The sequence below is a fragment of the Maylandia zebra genome, linkage group LG5 (genome assembly GCF_041146795.1).
Source record: "Maylandia zebra isolate NMK-2024a linkage group LG5, Mzebra_GT3a, whole genome shotgun sequence".
Classification (NCBI taxonomy): Eukaryota; Metazoa; Chordata; class Actinopteri; order Cichliformes; family Cichlidae; genus Maylandia; species Maylandia zebra.
In genome coordinates this window covers 39,569,758-39,592,166 of record NC_135171.1, presented here as the reverse complement: position 1 = coordinate 39,592,166, position 22,409 = coordinate 39,569,758, and the positions used below count along the sequence as shown (strand labels likewise).

The 22,409-nt window shown below is 42.0% G+C and overlaps 1 protein-coding gene across 2 annotated transcripts; it reads left to right on the top strand.

The window, feature by feature from the left end:
* Window positions 1–869: 869 nt before the first annotated feature.
* Window positions 870–21,564, top strand: LOC101482251 (delayed-rectifier potassium channel regulatory subunit KCNS2). 2 transcript variants are annotated; one of them, XM_004559031.3, is made up of 10 exons: window positions 870–1,035; window positions 8,905–9,086; window positions 9,215–9,348; window positions 10,226–10,390; window positions 10,470–10,641; window positions 11,725–11,808; window positions 12,737–12,898; window positions 14,179–14,262; window positions 19,616–19,708; window positions 20,536–21,564. In XM_004559031.3, exons 2-10 carry the CDS (start codon window positions 8,916–8,918, stop codon window positions 20,983–20,985), a joined length of 1,515 nt encoding a protein of 504 aa, XP_004559088.3. In that variant the 5' UTR covers window positions 870–1,035; window positions 8,905–8,915; the 3' UTR covers window positions 20,986–21,564. The 2 variants fall into 2 exon arrangements, with proteins under 2 accessions (XP_004559088.3, XP_076740454.1); XM_076884339.1 differs by lacking the exon at window positions 12,737–12,898.
* Window positions 21,565–22,409: the final 845 nt, after the last annotated feature.

Genomic DNA, 22,409 nt, shown 5'->3' with positions numbered 1-22,409 from the left:
GGCTTAAACTGCAAGAAATAAATATGTAAAATTATAGAAAGTAGCTCATCACCCAGAAAGTTTTTATTAAATCAGAGATTTTTTTTACGTTTATTTATTACATAATTACTTTGGTGCTGTATGAATAGCCATTGAGAAGGTCTTTATCAGTGCAACGAGTTGTAAACATTTATTAAATTATAGTTCAAATTCAGGTAAACACTATTTTAAATACAGTTTATGCTTTCCTTCACATTTTCCAGTGGACCGGATTGGAGTCTTTCTTGAGGCAGTTATGGCCCCCAACCCTCATGTTTGACACCACTGATTTAAGCAGAATTGAACACGTGACACAGACACTGTTGGCAATACAGTGAGGAAGTGTTTTAAAGTTTATACCTTAATAAGAAAAAAGGTAAGTCAGCTGTTCACAGCTGCAGTGTGTCCCTGCTGGGATATTAAAGCCTTAATATAGGAAATAAAAGTAAATTAATTTTAAAAAAAAAGAAGAAGAAGAAAAAGAAGAAGTGGCATTTGGGACTTTACACGTTTTTATCACACGCACACACACACACACACACACACACACACACACACACACACAGAGCTTACATCTCAGATGTAAGATATAAGAGATATTACGATGACGGTGTTAGAGCCGGTTTAACGCAGCTGCGCTGATTCTCCGCGGACAGATTAAGACTTTAAAAACAGCCTCGCTGAACTCTGAATAACCGCTGAGCGCCGCAAACGCATCATAAAAAGTCTTTCATACAGGAGACATGTCTCACTCGGAGATCGGCTCTTGTTACGGAATGTGACGGAAAAAGCCGAAGACCGCCTCCGAGAGAGAAGACGGACCGATGAGCGCTTCAGATGGAGGAAAGCTGCGCGCGCACGGCGGACTGTGACAGCCCTGCAGCAGGAGGCTGAAGTTTCCAGCACGAGGAGGTCGCGCGGGTTTTACAAGGTTTCTTGTTTGTTTTCCAGCGATCACATCTTTTTCAGAGGTGGAGGAGTGAAAAACTTCATCATGGGGTGAAGATGACATCACAGGTAAGTCACATTAAAACACACCAGCATCTTTTTTCGTCGCGTGGTCTTAGTGAAATAGATTTAAAGTGGCAGCTCCAGTTATCCCAGATTACTCTGGGAAGTTTCGCCCTTTTGTTTGCAGCACTGCTTCTCGCTCACGGAGGGAGTTTGTTGTTGAAGATGCTTTTTTCCCCACCGCTGTGATTCCAGGCTGCAGGTGCTGAATTATAGATCAACTTTATTTCTGTATGTGCACCAAAGCAGCTCCCCGGAGAGCTCAGCATGTAATTACAGACACACGGAGGCTCCCAGTGTCTCACTCGTATTTAATGTGGGGGGCAAGAAAATATTTAAATACTTCATTAACAAGCTGTGGAGCCCTTAGTGGGCCTATTCTGCTCTTTGTAAATTTCCTGTGGTGTATACTATATCAGTGGATGTTCATACTAAATATGTAAAAACTTAAATAATATTCATCCCTGTCAACCACAAGCTGTCTGAAACACTGAGGTTTCAGACAGTCTGAGGTTCACTCAGCACTTACATCCCCAAGAACTGTCTCAGGGACAAACCTTCTGTTTGCAAGGGGCAGCCAATCTGAAGAAAGCCATCCTGTACATGACAAATAAGGATTATTTCAAAATCTGAATCATGCAAAGCCACTGTGGTAAAGTCTGAGAATAAACATCTGAAGCTGGAAATGAGCATAATAAGCCCATTTTAATACGACAGATGCAGTGCAGCGGGTAATAAAGAGCTATGTTTGTTTCATTTAGTGAAACTAAATCTAACAAATGGGTCAGCTCTAGGTCAGTGTTGGTGTCAGAAACAGAGGCTTTGGGGCAATCTATCATTTTAGAGCTGCAGTGGCTGAACAGTGTTTCCAGATAACAAAAACAAACATACTTTAAAGTTATCGTGGGGAGTTTCTTATCCTGAACAAACTCCTTTATAAAGTCAGTTACTGAGCGTCGGGAGCAGTTTACTCTAACAACAACATAATCCAGGCTCAGTGAAGGCTGTGTGGTATGTCTGTGAAGGTTCTCAGTCATCCAGGTCATCGTAGTCTAAAGAGCTTGGAAAGAAAAGCGTCTGGACTTCTTTAGGTTGCTTGAAGACGTTTCACCTTCATCTGAGAAGCTTCTTCAGTTCTAGGGTCAAATGGTGGAGAGTCCCAGATTTAAGCCCTGTGGGAGTTTCCCCCCAAAGAGGGACAAAAGGACCCCCTGATGATCCTCTACCTAATCACATGAGCCAAGGTGTGAAAACGGGTGTGGGTCACAATCAGCCAGAGTTTCGGGTGAGTTCATTGTGAAACCTAGTCCAGGATGTGAGTGGGCATTAAGGCGTCTGGGAAGGGATCTCCCAGACACTCTCTGATACACCGGCTACATCCCCTATGTATCAGAGAAACTCAGGAGAGTTTTCTCCAAGCATGACATCCCGGTGTACTTCAGACCCAGCAACACACTCAGACCGAAACTGGTTCACCCGAAAGACAAAACTCCAAAACACAAACTTCACAATGTGGTGTTTGCTGTACAGTCCAGCGAGGAATGCCCAGACCTCTACATTGGAGAGACCAAACAGCCACTTCACAAGCGCATGGCGCAACATAGAATAGCCACGTCCACAGGACAAGACTCAGCTGTCCATCTGCATCTTAAGGTCAAAGGTCACTCTTTCGAGGATGCCAACGTTCACATTTTGGACAGAGAGGACAGATGGTTTGAAAGAGGAGTGAAAGAAGCCATCTATGTCCACTGTGAGCGACCATCTTTGAACAGAGGCGGTGGTTTACGACACCAACTGTCTGCCATCTATAATCCAGTTTTGAGATCCCTTCCCAGACGCCTTAACGCCCACTCACATCCTGGGCCATCTGACCTCAGGAATTCGCATGATAGGGTGGAGCCAGGTTTCACAATGAACTCACCTGAAACCCTGGCTGATTGTGACCCACACCCGTTTTCACACCTTGGCTCATGTGATTAGGTAGAGGATCATCAGGGGGTCCTTTGTCCCTCTTTGGGGGGAAACTCCCACGGGGTTTAAATTAGAGATGGACTGATCCGATATTACGTATCGGTATCAGTCCGATACTGACCTAAATTACTGAATCGGATATCGGAGAGAAATAAAAAATGTAATCCGATCCGAAGTATCACAAAATCACCTCACAAAACGCGCTACTTACCCAGCTCGGTGCATCGGAGCAGTATGTGTCACGTGATAGAGCGACTGTTGTCTGCGACACCTGTCGGCGGTCTGTTGGAGCATTTGGAGCCTCGCTACATGCTTCCTAACCGCAGCATTTCATCTTGGCAAAAACTTTCCCAGAGAAGTAAAGCAAGTGTGTAAGTTCATCCCTGAATGTTTGCAGAGTATTTCCACGTTAAGCTTAACAACTGATATATTGAGCCACAGCTGCACTGACCATCGGAGTTCGATACTGAGGTGAAAAGGAAGCGATTTGTCCGGTATTTCAGCTAGAATTAAAAAATAGACACAAAGCTGGAGTTATTCTGTCTTTGCTGCGCAGTTGCATCTGCTCTCATTCACTCCCCCTTCCTCTCCTGTTATTACTTCAAACATGAAACTGATCAATGATCAGCTGATCGGGTTTTCTGCTGCAAGTTCCGTCTTTCTTGTTTGTTTATCGCCCACTTTGCGCTAGAAAGAGGAGACCAGCGGATAAACAACAGCAGAATGTATTTATAAAAGCTGCTGGTCATGATGTCGGTTTGGTTATGTGGTGAGAGGGAAACATGAAGATGAAACCAGGAGATGTCCTTACTGAACCATCAGAGCTGAACAGGTGATGGAGAAACAGGTTTACCTTTTAGTTGAATGAGTTGAAGGGAAGTTATGAACTGTTTCTGAGAGACAACTAACACCAGGATCCTTTTTTACATAGCTGAAGGCTGGTAACTGTGCAGGGGCGGGTCTAGCAAAGTTTTGTCGGGGGCCAGGTAGGGCATTAACAGGGAAAGGGGGGCACAAAGAAATACTTTTCTTTGTTATGTCATTTAAAAACTTTGAATAAATAATTATCTGAATCTTATAACAAACGTGGTCATCTGATTAAATGTATAGAAATCCATTATTGTATATAGTAACTAAGAAGTCTAACATATACCCTAGTAAGCTATAGTACTTTTTCCTTTGGTACCATCTGTGCAGTCTGCAATTCTGTTGAAGAAAGATGTTGAATCTATTTAATTATTGTAGAAAAATAATTCATTTCTGTGCATTTGTTTTACACTTGCATTAAATTAAAGTTGATTACATCGATTAAGGGCGGGGGGTGGTTCCCTAATATTTTTGCTGGGAGTTTGCAACCCTATTAGTGAGGTAGGTAACTACTCTTTAAAATACCAGAATAGGGAGGATGGTGTAGGTTTAGATTTATTAGATTGATCAGTGTTGCTAAACTATAAAATGTTTTGTGTGTAGTGTATTTTTTGCATACAGGTATAACAGAATAGCTTCGGTCGCTTGTTTTTTAAAACTTAAGTATGAACTTATACAAAATGCAGCGAGATATTTATAAAAAACAGTTTTATTGATTACAAAATACGCTATATCGGCTTCATATCGGTATTGGCAGATATTCAAATTCATGATATCAGAATCGGTATCGGACATTAAAAAGTGGTATCGTGCCATCTCTAGTTTAAATCTGGGACTCTCCACCATTTGACCCTAGAATGAAGAAGCTTCTCGGATGAGAGGTGAAAAGTCCAGTCGCTTTTCTTTCCAAGCTCCTTAGACAAGGCTGTGTGATGAGTTTAAGAGGTCCAGTAAGACACTCCTGAGTTCAGATTATTTTGTAAGTTTTGTTTACATTCAGCTTTTATCACTAGAGGCCGTTTTCAGTGGTTAAATACTCTTGCCTCATCAGTTTAATGCATGGAGGCATTCGGTCGTTGAATCTTTAGAAATGGATTTCTGAACATGCATCAACTTCAGAGAGGGACCGTTAACTCTCGTGGTTTCACAACAATGTATGCATTTACAAGGATGTGCCACAAAGAGAGCATAAACAATTATGAAGGATGAAAAATAACCATAAAACCAACCACATGAAACAAGAAAACACAAGAGAACCACAAAGACCGACCATAAAAAAACAGACAATGACCATGCAGAGACAAAACATTCACATAAATACGATTAACTAAAAATCACCAAAGAAACCAAACACAGCAAAGAGGAGACCAGAGATTACAGTGAAGTATATCCGAAATATATCAGCTGTGCATTACTGTGTGGCTGGATTCTAATGTTTCAGCAGCTGAATGTAATGTTGGCGTTTTCAGACTGAAATCATATTTCATAAATTATTCATGGTCAACTTTTAAATAAACATGTAGCTACACACGAATTCAAAGGGATGTAAAAAAATCTGTTTTTCTGTTAACTCATTCACTGCCATTGACATCTATAGCCGTCAATGGCAGTGAATGAGTCAATGGGTTTAACTCATTCACTGCCAATGGCTGGCAGTGAATGAGTTAAAAATGTGGTCAAGTGTAAAAGAGCGTTATATAGTAACGTACATGGAATTATTATTATTATTATTATTCTTGTCCAGCGCTCTGTGAGTTCTTACACCCGTCTCTGAGTTTGACCCAAACATGCCGCTGACGGATGAAGACAGATTCCAGCTGCGGTAAAGCGAACAATAGCCAGGACGTGTGACCATAAATCAGTGAGCTGAGCGAAGAGAAACCTGATTAAATACCAGCAGGAAGACAGTGAAAGATTCAGGAGCAGATGAAGTCAGAGCGTCCTGGTTAAAACGCCATTATGTCCACATTAGGTTAACACCTGTCTGCGATTCCTCGGGCGATTTCCTACACTCTGTAATTAGAGGCTCTGTAACCTTGTTACATTACATTATAGCTACACTTTACCTGCAGCGAGGCACTTACTGCAGCCTCACAATGGATGGATGGATGGATGGATGTCCTCGGTCCTGCTAGAGTGAGCACCACATGAGAAGCAACTGTTTGGATATTTACACTCTGATGACAAATACAAACTGTCACCTGTGCTGCCTTTGTTTCCCCTGCAGCATCTGCTGCCTGCTCCACTCTGTGTGTAGAGGACGGCCACACAAAGGCTCAGAAATATAAGGAGGGTGTACACTGAGGGAATATCAATCACAATCCAAACTGGAAGCAGCATTTTCTTTCTGAAGTGCATCTGACCTATTAAAAGTGGCTTAAAATATACACAACAGTTTAGTACTGATGTGACCATGTGACACATGTTTAACCAGATTTCCCCACATAAAAGCAGCCTGACACGTCGTCAGCTCAGACTGATGACTGCAAAAGTCAAAACACAGAAGATGAAGAGGAAATGTGTCTGCGAGTTAGCCCAGCAGGGATACTATTACAAGGAATAACTGAGCATAATTTTTTAAAAGCAACACAGTATGGCCTTAAAGCCTCACATTATTAGACTGCAGTATATATACTGATGGATTTTTGTGTTCCCTTTAAAGACATCAGTGAAAAAAAAGTACAAATTGGTGCAGAAACACAAGTTATGAAGTGTCAGGTTCAAACGTTTTTTGTGGGGGAATCCTCACCAGACATGCCGTATAATATCCAGCTCTAGTCGTCACATGACGCCAAGTCTCAGCCCTCAGACAGGTCTTTGAAAGAGTGTCACGATAAACTGTTGTGTGGTGTGTTTGGGGGACGGCTGTAAATTGTAGCTCCAAAAACACGAGTTACACTCAGCTCAAACTGGCGGTGATGGAGTGAAAATGAAAACAGAGCTGCAGACACCTTCATCCTCACAACCTTTACTTGTTGCTAAGCGATATTAATACAATTCTTGGCAACTAAACAGGACTGAATTATGTTTTCCTGGCGGTCATGTTACCTTGGTATTGTTAAAAAACATCTTAAATCACAGCAGGAAGATTTGGGAGACGCTGATAGCATCACAGCACTTTCCACAATTTTGGGGGTTTGATGTGAACTTTGTAATTTACTCATCTGTTGTCTGATTTCATTGTGTAGCTTCTTTTTGTTGTGAAAGTATGCGCGCTGTGTGGGTGTTTGCACCGGGAGTACAGTAAATGAGCACGTGTGGGAGTTCTGGCTGCATCGATATATGTTTTTTTTGTTTTTTTAAACTTGATGGAGAAAGTTGCAAGAAACCATGAGGTCAGAAGAACCGTTTTAAATCTTCTGCTTCTTGCACAGAAACACTTTGAAAATGTGCAAACTGTGGTTACGCTTAGATTAAGTCTGGCTCTCAACCAGTGCTTGTTGTGTTTTGTGGTCAACATGAAAATGTCTCTATGTACTTACATATTAGTTTCTGCCCCCCTGGTCTTAAAAGTGCATTTAGAGCAGCAGGTGGAGTTAGAGGAGCTAGAATTTTAAAAAGAAGCTCAAACGTTTGGAGCAGAAAATAAAGCTGAGACTCTTCTTTGTTACACGCTCTTCATGGGGGGTTCAATGAGTGCTGACTCAGCTTGAGATAAAGAAGACAAAGATTAAGGGCGAGAGATGAGTCATGATTCAGTCAGATGCACATTAACTGTCAAACGATCACAGCTTCCATTAAAATGTTGTGTCTGTCATCAAAGGGGTCGTATTCAGCTAATTTCCAGCCCCAAGAATAGCTCTGAGTGATCGCACTTCAAAATAATCCTTGTTTATGTCATGGTGAAACTTCCAGTTCATCCTCTGTCTGAAACCAGACGATTTAGCTCCTCCCAGCTTGTTTCTGATTGGTCGCTCATCCCAAACTGAAGGTTTTAGGGAATATATTATTTTCTATCCCCATCCATAATGTCCAGGATGGACATGGGTGGAGATGTCCACTCTTTATGACATCACAAAAACCCAAGAGCAGAAAAAACTGTGTGAATCTGAGTGTTTAGCACAGTCTGAAGCCTGGAACATGTGACTCATAGAAGGAAGGAGGAGAAGGATAAACTGTGCAGCCTGAACTGCATAGGTTTCCTCTACCTGTACATGACGTATAGATGCAAGAATAAGAATAAAACTTGATCGTCTGAGTGAGTGATAGTAGAACAGAGGGGCATTATTTATCATTGTTAGTGATACTAAATCGCAGTACTTACTCCTCACTAGAAGGCTGCGGTTGCCGAATATAAAGCAGCTCTCATGTAACTGAATCTGGACCGTAAAGATCGCGTGTACTCAGAAAACCATGCGTCGATAAATTCCCTTTGAAAAAAAACATTGAGAAATGCCTCTGAGCTTCGGCCCAGCAGAACCACGGCAGAAAACGCCGATTTAAGTTAGGAAACGTCACTTTGAATTGGCTTTTCCACCTCTGATGTCTTTTCCTTTTAAGATGATTACATTTTAATGCTTCTTTTCTCTCGCTGTCTCACTCATGTGTCTTACTGACAGATTCACATGTGAGACAAGAATCAAGAGGGGGGGGTTATGAGAAGTCTTCACAGAAACTGCTGCAGATCTGTGTTTGTGTCCTGTGGAGATTTAATTCAAAGCTGAATTGATTTTTATGTCTGAGCACAGCTTGGCTGTTTGGGTTTTATCCATATACGTTCACAGTTTTTGAAATTAACCAGCAATTTTATCACAAATGACTTACACAAAGGGAAACTGTTGCAGCAGAGACATGCGGGGATGCGGTGAAAGGAAATGAATGGTGACAGATGGTTGAGTATACTGGCATGATGTGGTAAATATGTTGACAAGGGTATGTTTACAGGACTCAGGCTAACACACTGATAGATCAGACTCACAGTTTCCTTTTTATCTACATCGTGTCTTTTAATAATGTAACCACAAAATTAAATGTCTCTAAAAAGTGTCAGAGCGGTGTTTTTCAGTTTGTGTTCATTTCATTGTCTTTGTGTCTCAGCTGATCTAACCATGGGGAAGGAGAGTCTGCCCAGCTGGGCTCACCAGGACTCTGACGAGGGTCTCGTCCACGTGAACGTCGGAGGTCTGAAGAGGAGCCTCTGTTCCAGCACGCTGAAGAAATTCCCAGACACCAGACTGGGAAAGCTGCTGGCATGTGACTCAGAGGAGGCCATACTGCAGGTGTTTGGGTGTGAGCGGGATACGACTGACACGAGACCTGATGGATTTTTGCTTGACTTGTTGAAAGCCCACCTGCTTCTCTTCTTCTTCACTCTTCCTCTGTCGTATTCCCACCTTTCCTGCTATAGGTGTGTGATGACTATGATGTGCAGGAGAAGGAGTTTTACTTTGATAGGAATCCTGGCCTGTTCCCTTACGTCATCCACTTCTACCAAACTGGCAAACTTCACATCATGGAGGAGCTGTGCGTCTTCTCCTTCAGGTCTGTCTGAGCAACATTCATTTTAACATCCTCATCCTTCTGCATCCCAGAGAACCTTTACACCTGTCATACCAATCCAGCTGGAACTGATTGTGGACGTTTGTGACTCAAACAAAGGTTTTAGTCTGTTCAGTTTTTCTTGGTTTATCTGACCTGTAATCAGACACAGCAGCTGCTAACAGACTTCACTGTTCATTGTTGCTTTGCATGAAAAACTTTAAAGCCTAAAAACATAAACAGTAAAATGAATTCATCAACTCTACACAATCGTGTAAAATTTAAGCAGCTGATCCTTTGAAAAAGTCACAAACCCAAACTACTGAGACTAAGTTGTAACATCTCACCTCTTATTCATGATCTCACACACTGAAGCACTGCTGTTGTGCACAAATGTGACATCATCTACAGTCACTGAGGGTGCAGCGCTGGTGGTGGAGGCTTTGATTGGTCCCGTGTCCTGGACATGAACGCAAAGACTGAGCTCCACGGTTGGATTGTTTTTGTTTTACTTTTCTTTAACGTTTGTTAAACTGAGGTTTGCTCAAAAAGCCTGTTTGGTTACCTTCAGGAACACATCCTGGTTTTCACACCAAAGCAAATCTGCAAATCCTGTAGTGGATCTTCAGGTGTGTCAGTGTTATATTTGTGCTGGAAAGAACAAGCAGAGATTTAATGTGAATTAGGCCTTTGGCCTGCTTGCATATGTCCTTTGTTTATGCAGCATAATTATAGGAGTCATGGATCCATTTAGTGCACTAATAACATTGGAAGCAGATGAAGAAAAAAACAGATGGAAATCATTTTATTTTGATGTAGTTTGTACTTTTCTTTTAATACTGCATAGATAACCTTGATTTGGCTTCTATTCCCCGAACAGCCAGGAGATCGAGTACTGGGGCATCAATGAGTTCTTCCTGGACAGTTGCTGTAGTTACCGTTACCACGACCGCAAACTGGAGAGCAGCCGACATCGTAGCTGGGACGATGAGAGCGACGCCAGCAGTGTAGACACATCTGTGGACGAGATATCCGACTTAAACAAGTAAAAGACACACAGCTGCACTTTCTTTCTCCTTTTTTTAAATAAATTATTAACTCACTGCCTTTTTCCACCTTCGCAGAGACATGCAGCACTTCCAGGAAGTGCGTTATGGGAACATCAGGAAGTGTTTGTGGTTGACGCTGGAGAACCCGGGATACTCCATCCCCAGCAAGCTCTTCAGTCTGCTCTCCATCGGAGTGGTGCTCACATCCATCTCCACCATGTGTATCAACAGCATGCCAGAGTATCAGGTGGGTACGGCGAGCTGGAAACGTGGAGACCAAACAACACGGTTCAGTCAGCTTTCAGCAGGAAGCATCTGTTGGCTTCATCGGGCTGATTCAGGCTCACATGAAGACAATTCGAGTATTTAACCCTTTTCATCCACAGTTTCATTAAAACTGTTTGTTTGCTCTCAGAGTCAAACTCAGTGAAATCAAATAGACAAACTAATTTTGTGTGACTTACACTCGTCTAATATTACCAAAGATGTCTTTCACAAAGAGCCTTAAATCCGCTCTGAGAAAGACAGAAAAACATGCTTGAAGCAACCTTATGAACTGAAAACAAAGTAAAATACTGATAATTGTTTGCATCCAAACAGAGTGATGCTAAAAACCAAAGTACCCGGGTCCAGGTCACAGGGACAGCGATGTCCTGGCCAGCTCTCCCAGCTTTTTAAGGAAGTAAACTGAGATATAATCTCTCCAGTGTGTCCTTTAACTGCTCAGACAGTCTGCAGAGGAAGTTCATTTCCTTCGTTTGTGACTTCACTCTTTCAGTAAGTGGCCAAAGGTGATGGTGGGAAACTAAATGAACCAGTAAATCAACAGCTTGGACACGCAGCTCTCTGTGCTTTAGATTTTTCCTGATTAAGTCCCAAAACACACGAACAACTATTTACATAAAGATAATTAAAGAAGAATAAAGTACCAATAAAATGATTTAATCAGTCAGATAGATTGACCCTGTTTTACTTGTGTTTTATTTAAACTCTTGATGCCTTATTTTTATCCTTAGTCCACCTTATATCATCACTTTTCCTGTTTGTATTTGCATTTATTACAACAGATCATTTCTGTTTAGCCACCATGTGTCTGTTTGTCTTTTCTTTGGCTCTAAGATCAGCGTTCATGCTGAACTGAGCATTCTACCTTTGATGTCTGTTAAAGAAAATCCTGTCGTTGAAAAGATACATGAATAAAAATTTGTGTTTGTAATTATTTCAAAATAAAAATATCTAATGGGCTCTCAAATTTTAATACATTTGAAATCACTAAATGTTTAATTGAAAACACTTTTAAAAACTGTCCTCTGTCCTTTTTGTCTCCCAGACTTTTGATTCTGATGGAAAGTTGATTGAAGAGCCGACCATGCAGGCGCTGGAGGTGTTCTGCTCCTGCTGGTTCACCTTCGAGGTGAGGTGATTAAAACTAAGCCTGCTGTGAACTGTTTTACTGTGCACTAAAAACTCACTGGGTCTAATATTTGAGGTTGTGTATAAGGGCATTTCCCATGCATGTCAATGAGAAGAAAAAAAGTAATAAACTTAACTGTGTATCAGTTAAGCAAACAATAAAGATAATATGCTTTAAAATGATCATAAATATGTATCTCACGCTGGAGATTTATCAAAGGGAAGATGAAACACAGCACAGAGTTTAATGTCTTTGCAGGGATGAAGGAAAAGGCACTTTAAATACTCCTGAAAGATAGCAACGTGCTACACGGTGAAGGCAGGAGAAACAGAACAGAGAGGATCACTCCAAAAATATACGGAGCAGGAAGTGAAAAAAAAACAGAGAAACAGGTCGCGAAGGAAGACACGGGGACAACTTCACAAAGACTAACAGAGTAAATACAGCAGAGAGAGAAAGGTACACAAGGAGGGAATTAAACTTATGGAAGCCAAGTGAGGAAATACCCTTCAAAATAAAACAGGAAGAACGTCAGTTTGAGGTTTGAGCCCACGTTCCTTTACTGTGTATCTTTCCCCGCTCTCTCTCCCCTCTTTACTGCTGTCCCGTCAAATAAATCTTTAAAATAAAGAAGGAAGTAAAATGAAAAGAAGACAAAGAACATCACACAAAGACGCGGGGAACTCACGAGACAAAGAAAAAAACCCTCAAAGAATGCAAAGTCAGACCATGATGAGCTGTTACATACTTCATTCAATTGGTTTGACTTGCATCAGTTTAATTTTATTACTTTGTTTAGACCAAACACAAATTCCAGGCACAGTTAAAATACCTAAACTTAAATATTAGGCCCAAATATGTCAGTGCTGATAGAGACGCTGAACACAGAGGACAGTGACAAACGCTGAGTGTTTGTGATCTCTTTGAGGTCGTCACGCGGCTGCTGCTCGCACCAAACAGGAAGAAGTTCTTCCATCACCCTCTGAACATTATTGACATGGTGTCTGTGGTTCCCATCTACGTCACTCTGCTCTTTGACATGACTCTGGGATCCGAGTCCGAGCTGGGCAACCTGGGACGACTCATACAGGTCTGTGCTGTGGATGTGGACCGCATGCTGCTCTGGTAAAAATGTAACGAAGGATTCGTCACATTTGTCATAATCGCTCAGTAAAGGCTGTGATAGTTTGTATTTATGGTGACAGTGTCTGATATGCAGTATTAATCTCATCAGTCCTATCAAAGAGCACACTGTTAATATTACATGCACCATCTGTGGAGGTTCTGCTAGCCTCAAACTGTAACGCTGAGACAGTATTAATAACTGCAGACCATGTAGAGTGAGATCACACAAGCAACAACAACCAGTTCTTGGACCACGCTCATTTTATATTACACACGATGAAGAGAAATCATAAAGGAAGTCAATGTAAGAGTGTATGCTTACTCACAGGTCTTAATGTCACACTTAAGATTCTCCTGTAGCAGGAGGAAACTAAGGCTTATGGATTGTAGCTCCATTAGTCTGATATATTTCCAGGTCCTGAATGACAGTCTAGCATTTCATGGATCTGTGCGGCTAATTAGTGCACAACTATGATACATGTGTAACTGGAGCTATTTCTCAATCAATATTTCTAAAATGACAAACAGATTCAAATGCCACAACACGAAACCTGCTCTTTATAACAACGACGTTCAGTTCATTTTAAATTTAAAACATCGGGGTCAGGGATTTTTTTTTTAGGGTTTCGTTTCACATTTGAGTAACTTTTTATGATTCCCAGTTCAAAACAGTTATATTTAATGAGGCGCCTCCGTTCACCCACTGTTCAACCCTTTATCACACCAGTATCATACTGGGCCTGGGCTTATTTTATCATTGTGGCTGTAAAATTATAAAATAATTCTCATCTTTCAGGAACCATTTTTTCTGTAGCCCAGTGTGGTTGAGGAGTTACAGTAATGTGAAGCTGATTTTTCCATGAATGCTTTGTGCTTATCTCCCTAAAGCTCGTCTTCTCTTCTTTCTGTTACTTTCTGTCATTTAAAGAGCACTAAAAATAAAATGGGCCTGCTGCTGAGCTAATGCTAGGGTCTTTAACACCAACATGTCGTTGATGCAACTTCCTTCCGATTGGCTGTTCCTCGCAAACAAAAGCTTAGAGCACGTGGTGGGTGTGGCTTCTGTGCTCATTAGAAAAAACCCCATCTGAAGCTCGCGGCGATTACGCGTCCATACACGGACCCCGTTATTTGAAGCTTCGTGACTCCACCGTTGGATCAGTGTAGTGAATGTCTGCAGCTGCTGCCGTGCAGCCAGAGTTCGACTCTTTTTAAAGACTCATAGTCCACTCTGTGTCCTCTCAGGTGTTCAGGTTAATGAGGATCTTCAGAGTGTTAAAGTTGGCGCGACACTCGACAGGCCTGCGATCACTGGGAGCAACACTGCGGGTGAGTGGGGACTCTGTCTGCTCACACAGACACACAAAGTTTTGTAATGTGTGTATCCCATACACACAGCGACATTAACCAGCCGTACAAACAACGTGACTGATTTTTTTATTTTGTAGTTTTGTGACATTTTGTTCTGTTGACCTTTCTGTAGACGCCTCAGATACAGGTTGATGGATTGTGAGCAGATCTCAGCTGATGTGATGCACACTGTTTTGGAGATGACGCACAAAAAAAGACAACGGAAGGAAACTAAAGTTTGCATGTGGGCTGCAGTTTTTAACACAAGATCTCACTGATGTTCACTTGTTGAGTTTAGGGGAATTGTGTCAGTGTGTTTGAGATGGAAGAAAAACAACATTAGGAAACGCATGACTTAGCAATTCCAATTAGCTAGCATTGCTGTGGATGGTTTATAATTCAAATCATGCTTTCAAGGTATAAGTTGGATTAGTGAGGTCATCTGTAAAAGCCTTGAAGCTAGCACAATCTATGATGGCAACATTTACACTTTAAGTCATGTTTACACATTAATCTGCTCAGAATCTCTTTATGCAACCTTTAACATCTGATGGAAACTTGGTTTAATATTCTAAATCAGTCCAAGCAACTAGTATCATGTGTAATGTATCAATGACACCAGCGGGGAAAATGGACGCACCATCCCAATTCCTAAAAAGTTGGGACGCGGCGTAAAATGTTTTTGTAAACCTCATAGACCCAAAGTTTATTCACCGAGAAGCTCAGAGAGACCGTTTCTAAGAAGTAAAATATTCCAGAATAATGTTCCTGAATTTAAAATTGTGAAGGCTGTGAATATCTCCTCATCTATGATGCATAATATCATCAAAATAATCAGAGAATTGGGAGAAATCAGTGTGTGCAGGGTCGGTTCTGCCTATGAACACAACTCACCGTGCCATCTGCGCGGGACAGCAGGTTAAAGCTCTATCGTGCAAACAAGAAGCCGTATGGTAACGTGATCCAGAAACGCCGCCGTCTCTCGTAGCTGATTAAAATTGGACTGAGGCAACGTGAAAAACTGTTCTGAGGTCAGACGAACTGAAATGTGAAATTCTATTTGGAAATCATGGATGCTACGGCCTCTGGACTAAAGAGCAGAGGGAACATCTGGCTTGTTATCAGCACTCAGTTCAGAAACCTGCATCTCTGATGGTATTACATATGCTTCCATCCAGACGACAACTTTTCCAGGGAAGGCCTTCCTATTCCCGCAGCACAGCTCCTTGGATAGAGTCCAAGTGCTGAAGTGGCAGCCTGCAGTCCGGACCGTACACCAACTGAAAATCGCTTCTCGCCTGCTGCACATGCCGTCCATCTGAGGATTAGTGATTAGTTTTAAGACCCGCTCGAGCCAAACCTCTCAGACTGTGATCAGTCAGCATACCTGTTAAGCCACTGACCTGCAACAGACGTCTTTCCCGGGATTTCCAAGCTGGTCTGTGTGCACTGAGAAAGGAACTGAGGAAACTTACCTGCCTGTCCACACGCCACCGCTCCTCCCGTCCCTCCCAGGATGTCAGGATAGTCTAACCACTCCTCTGCTCTGGCTCTGACCGAGTCTTCTCTCCTTTGTTGACAAAACAGCCGCCTGAATCACCGTCCTGTGATTCATCAGCCTCAGGTCCTGCTGCCTTTTAAACCTTGTGTAAATACACTTGTTAAACAGCTCTGTCGGTTGCTGGGTTGTGAATGCAGAGTCCAGAACTTCAGAGTCTCCTTTGACTTATGACAGCTGGTCTCCTGAGTTCCCAGATGTTTATGGACTCATAATGCATGCATGTGGGAATGCACGGCCTGTCCCAGCATCAAATTCAAAATGAGCATTTATTTTTCTTAAAATTAGATATTTTGTCAATTCTATTGTGAACATAATCTGATATTATGGAAATCCATGTGTTCTGTTTTATTTGACATTTTTTGGAGGTGGAGTTGTTGATGAAGGATCAGGGACCATGCTGCTCCTCCTGGTTTTCATTACATCTGCACATTGTGTTTCCGTCTCGTCTCCTATACCATGAGCTTGTTCCTTCCAGCAGAGGATTATTAAAGCCTTTATTAAAGTGCAGCACCACTTTAATAAAGTTCCTGATCCGTGACCGGCATTTGAAATGAAGCACTGAGAGCTTATTTGGTCTCTTTCCTGCATATCAAGTAATGAAAAAGCCTTTAACTCAAAACATTAGTTTAATGTTTAGTTTGATCTTGAAAATGGAAAACAAAACATTTCAGAAGTAAAGCATAATCTAATGAAAAAGCAGTTCTCTGAAAAAAGACCAGCTTCATTGTGAATTGACTTTTACTGCTGCTTATTTGTGGAAATGCTCCATTTCTCAGATAACTCATTTTTTTACTCCACTGACTGTTTTTTGCATACAAAGTTTTTTTTCTCTTACATTTGTTTTTCATAGTGCAAAGGATCCACATTTCTTTATTTTTTACACTTCTTTTTCAGCACCATCCTTCTTCATTTTAATATAGCTGACATTTGTTTCCTTTAAAGCAGGGGTGGGGGCCATTTCATTTTTTACAAAGTACCGTGTTACTAAGCCTCATGAGGTTTCATGGCTATTAATGCACTCACCACAAAACTTGCACACGTTATTCTCTGTCTGTCTGTGGTCGTGTGAGAGCTGCTTGTTAAGGACTCAAACTCTGGGGAAGAGCATTAACGTTGAGCTCTCAGCTCATCATGTTTAGCATGTTTCGAACTGTAATGGCGCCGGCGCCGCGCCACAAACTGGGCACAGCTTGCCTTTCACTTAAACAAAGAAAAAAAATCAGGTGTCCATCTTTCCTGGAACACGCAGCGTTCTGAATCCACCTTCGTTTTCATGACAGCTGCCAGGATTCATCCTTTGTTGTCAATCATGTAATAACGTACATCACGTGCTGTATTCAATTCAATTCAATTTTATTTATATAGCGCCAAATCACAACAAAAGTTGCCTGAAGGCGCTTCATAGGTACAGAGAAAACCCCATCAATCATATGACCCCCTATGAGCAGCACTATGGTGACAGTGGGAAGGAAAAACTCCCTTTTAACAGGAAGAAACCTCCGGCAGAACCAGGCTCAGGGAGGGGCGGGGCCATCTGCTGCGACCGGTTGGGGTGAGAGAAGGAAGACAGGATAAAGACATGCTGTGGAAGAGAGACAGAGGTTAATAACAGATATGATTCAATGCAGAGAGGTCTGTTAACACATAGTGAGTGAGAAAGGTGACTGGAAAGGAAAAACTCAATGCATCATGGGAATCCCCCGGCAGCCTACGTCTATTGCAGCATAACTAAGGGAGGATTCAGGGTCACCTGGTCCAGCCCTAACTATATGCTTTAGCAAAAAGGAAAGTTTGAAGCCTAATCTTGAAAGTAGAGATAGTGTCTGTCTCCTGAATCCAAACTGGAAGCTGGTTCCACAGAAGAGGGGCCTGAAAACTGAAGGCTCTGCCTCCCATTCTACTTTTAAATACTCTAGGAACAACAAGTAGGCCTGCAGAGCGAGAGTGAAGTGCTCTAATAGGGTGATCTGGTACTACAAGGTCATTGGCTCCCCGTGTGTTTCAGGATCGATTGTAAAGTTCTTTTATTGGTTTTTAAATGTCTTAATGGTCTTGGGCCGTCTTATCTCTCAGATCTGCTTTTACCATATGAACCCTCGCGGACCCTGAGGTCCTCTGGTACTGGCCTTTTGATTGTCCCTAAAGTCAGGACACATGCTCACGGAGAGGCAGCTTTTCAGTGGTATGGTCCTCGTCTGTGGAACAGCCTGCCGGAGGAGCTCAGGGCCGCAGAGAACGTACATGTTTTTAAGAACAGGCTCAAGACCCACCTTTTTAATTTAGCTTTTACTTAGCGTTTATTTATTTTATGCTGATTTATTCTATCCTGTTATTCTATTTACATCATTAATTTAGGTTTTGCCTAATATTTATTCATTTTATTCTTATTTTTTTTTTAAACTTCTTACTCTATTTATATTTATATTGTATCTTATTTATTTTATCTTTTTATTCTGTATATACTCTTATTAGATCATATCTCCAGTGTTTCCTCAGAGGGCGCTCTCTGCACCGGGGCTGTGATCGACTGTGGCTGCTGGGTCTCTGGGGGTCCTCTCAGCCTGGCTGGGGGGCTCCTTTGCCTCCCTCCTGCTGTGTGCCCAGCCTGGAGGCTGCGGTCTGTGACCGTCTCCCGGTGCAGACGGCTCCCTGTGATAGTGTTTCCTCACTGGGCTCATGTGTGCCCAGCCCAATTTTACTCTTTAAGTGTGTGTGTGTGTGTGTGTGTGTGTGTGTGTGTGTGTGTGGGTGGGGGGGGGGGGGGGGGTGTATGTATTCACGATCGTTTATGTTAATGAGAGTGTGGGGAGTGAGTTGGAGGGCGGGGTGGGGTGGGCTGCTTTTAACCATGTAAAGCACTTTGTGCTACATCTTTGTATGAAAAGTGCTTTATAAATAAAGATTGATTGATTGATTGATTGATTAAGATGGGGCCTGATTATTTAAGACCTTGTATGTGAGGAGCAGGATTTTGACTTGGACGTAGATAGCCGTCTGTTTTATCTCAGAAAACTAATGACTGTCAGTGGGGGTTTTTTTTCCATATTTTTTTATTCATGCTATAAGTTACATATATAAAATATATACATGTTATTGCTTTGCGGTCCGATTGAAACGGTCTCGCATGCGGCCCGGAGGCCGGACGTTCCCCACCCCTACTTTAAACTGTGTTAAATTCTGCTGTGTTGTCAGATTGTGTTGCTCATTGCTTTCAATAAGAAGTTCATGTGATTGTTGGCAGGATTATAAAAAGTTATGGGCAGAGTTCCCTAAAAACGTTACAGGAGACGGGACACATCGCGTCAAAATGTCATAAATACATATCAAACTGTAATAATCTGTTGACATTCTTGAGATTTTCTTATTTCAAAGTGATTTCACATCTAGATGTCCTGAAACCAGGAACTGAACTCATCCATTATATGGAGGACTTTCAGCTTGGTGGAGGAGTGCGGCAGTCGAATACAAATCAGTATTTCCACATGTTCTCTTCTAGTCTTCTTATAAAACCTTCTTTTATGAGTTTTTATGAGGAAGTGCAAAACTTTAGAAGTAGAGTCACATTTACAGAGACAAACTTTTTGTCAGGCGAGCTGCAGACACAAAGTTCACATCAAGAAAAAACACAGATGAGTGTTTTCTCCCGCTGGGCGGGAGTGGCGGTGGGCGTTTGGCTGTGACGCTGTCACAAATTGAACCTCAGTTATTGGATCGTGACAGATGAGGCTTTGTGCACAAACACATCTCAACCCCTCCATGTTTTACCTGCAGCACAGCTACCGTGAGGTGGGCATCCTGCTGCTCTACCTGGCCGTGGGAGTGTCCGTCTTCTCGGGTATCGCCTACACTGCTGAGTATGAAGAGGTAAAGTTTGACTGACGTGGGGTCGCGTTCCTCACTGGTGGAAATCATTTCACTTTTAGTTTGTGTTCAAATAAATTCTTTGAATTTGCCTTTTAAAAGTTTAACATCTTAGTTTCAGTGATTTCAGTGAGAGTCTGTTTGGCGTACGGTTTTACAGCCATCATCAGTTTACAGTTTGAATGTTTCCAAAACTTTCTGAGCAGTTTGAATTCCTCTCAGTATAAATGTCGGAATGCTAACACGGCGATGAACGTAGCAAACATTACATTGTGAAATGTTCGGCGGATGGTATGGTATGAAGACGGAAAACATGGCTACACACTTCAACCAACTACTCAGTTACTTTGTAACAAAGTCTTTGTGTTAATACTCACTCGTGTTCCTCCGGCCAATGAAATCCTTGAGCTGATTTTCATGACATTTGGCTAATTAAGAGTGTTTCACTTTAATTAGTGTCGTTAGACGCTGATAAATCCTTCACAGCGTAATCAAGCTGTTAGCTTTACTTTGGTCTGTAACAAATAAAAATATCAGTGAGTGAACAGTCGAAGTGGCAGTTATCCTGTTTTTCAGGGATATCTGTGATGTTGGAAGACACACCTGTTGGTGTAATTACTAATGATTCAATTCAAAGAGCACATTAGTCCGTGTGGTCAGAGGTTTGTCTTTATCTCTTCCTCTTGAAAATTAGAGCTTCAACTTTGTTCTGATAGATTTTATATACCAAAGTATTTTATTATTTAATTGTGTTCTTTACATAATAATATTAATACATCTGAAAATCATTACCTTGGATGTCTAAAGCATCCCTCTGTGTCTGATTCCAGGATGTGGGCCTGGACACCATCCCGGCCTGCTGGTGGTGGGGGACAGTGAGCATGACCACAGTGGGTTATGGAGACGTAGTGCCGGTCACTGTGGTCGGGAAGTTGGCGGCAAGCGGCTGCATCCTGGGTGGCACCCTGGTGGTGGCGCTGCCCATCACCATCATCTTCAACAAGTTCTCCCACTTCTACCGTCGCCAGAAAGCTCTGGAGGCGTCGGTGAGGAACAACAACAGCAAGAAGATGAGGATGAGCTGCGAGAATGTGCCAGAGGAGGATGAAGAGGACGAGGGGTCAGACGGGGACAGCTGCTGCCTGGACGATGATGATATTGATGATATTGAAGAGGACGATATAGATTATGAGGATGAAGGAGGTGTAATAAACTATAGTTATGTGGAGCATCCATCTTACACGTCGATAACGAGGAAGAAGGAGCCGCATCAGCTGTGATGAAGAGCTGATGAAGAGCTGCTGAAGAGCTGATCAAGGCAGGAGATCAAAGCTGTTCAGATTCACTTCCTGCCTCATGCATGACGTGTTCATATGGAAACGATGACTGCATTCATATTTAATCTGGCTTTTATTTAAAACAAGGCAACACAAGAGTGATCTGTACGCTTCAAGTTTGACCTTTGAACTCATCGAGCATAAACAGGAGGACTAAAGTCCAGGAGGGCTGGGATTTGATCAGATTTTGGGAAATTTAAAGAAATCAGGAGTTGGAGGGATCGTGTTGTAAATTGGTTTTAATTATTAGCTTTGGGTTTCCATGACAAACCTACATGATGGACGGTAGTTTGCTATTATTCGTGCATGTGGGCAGCTTTCAGGGTGGAAATTTGTTCTTTCTGATAATGAAGTTTTTATGTAGCTGTTAAAGATAAAACACCCAAAACAATAAAATTACATAAGGCGAGATTAAACACGAAGGTCTGCTCAAGAACCGAATCAATTGAGCCTTAACTGAGCTGGACTGAAGAGAAATAGCATGCACGTGTATGAAATGAAACGAATAAAAAGATTATGAAAGTCTGAATTGTTATTTTGTTCTTGAAGTAAAATGTATAAAGGTAACATTTGATAAAAAAAAAAAAGTTGGTCAATTTTGTAATTTGAAGCCTCAGTGGAAGCATTTTTGTAGTTTTCTGCAGGTAGAATAAGAAAAGTTAAGCTGTGTTTAGGTTAGCATAAAGACTGGAAAGAGGTAAACGCTAGAGTGACCAACCGTCCTTTTCTTTGAGATGGATGAAAATGTCCGGGTTTTCCTACAGGCCTACAGAGGACTCATATGTGCAACATCATCCCCGAAATGTGGTGTAAGGGGTCGTTCCCCACGCACAGACGGGACAGAGCGCGGAGCAGCGCGCTGAAAAGATGCCAAAGCGCAAGTGCATCAAGAAATTTCTCTTGTACCATCCCAGTCGGAATAAATGGGAGGCGGAGTGCACTGTGTGCAGAGCTGGCACAGACATTTGTGTGTCTAACAAAGGTGCCAGAGATCTTGTTGCTCACATGGACACAGAAAAACTTAAAAAGGCTGCACGAGGCAAAAATTCATCTTGTAAGTTGACTGAGTTCTTTGTTACACCTGGAAAAACGAGGGTGCTTGTATCTGGAGCAGAAGGTGCACTGACATTTCATACTATGAAGCATCACAATAGCTACACATCCATGGATTGCACTAGTGTGTTGCTAAAAAAAAAAAACAACAAAAAAACATTTCCGGAGTTCCGGTGAATATGGTAGGCTAGAAGACGTGCTTTCACTGTGCTCCCGCTCCCACCTGTACTTATCACAGTGTAATGCGCACTACTGTCTATATTTTTACCTAAACTAGTGACTGAGAGCTTTGGGAATACTCAGCAGTCCTAAAT

Coding starts and splice junctions, on each gene's coding strand:
- LOC101482251 (XM_004559031.3), top strand. CDS start 8,916: ATGGGGAAGGAGAGTCTGCCCAGCTGGGCTCACCAGGACTCTGACGAG. Junction 9,349..10,225: donor CTGTGCGTCTTCTCCTTCAG/GTCTGTCTGAGC, acceptor TTCCCCGAACAG/CCAGGAGATCGAGTACTGGG. Junction 11,809..12,736: donor CCTGCTGGTTCACCTTCGAG/GTGAGGTGATTA, acceptor GATCTCTTTGAG/GTCGTCACGCGGCTGCTGCT.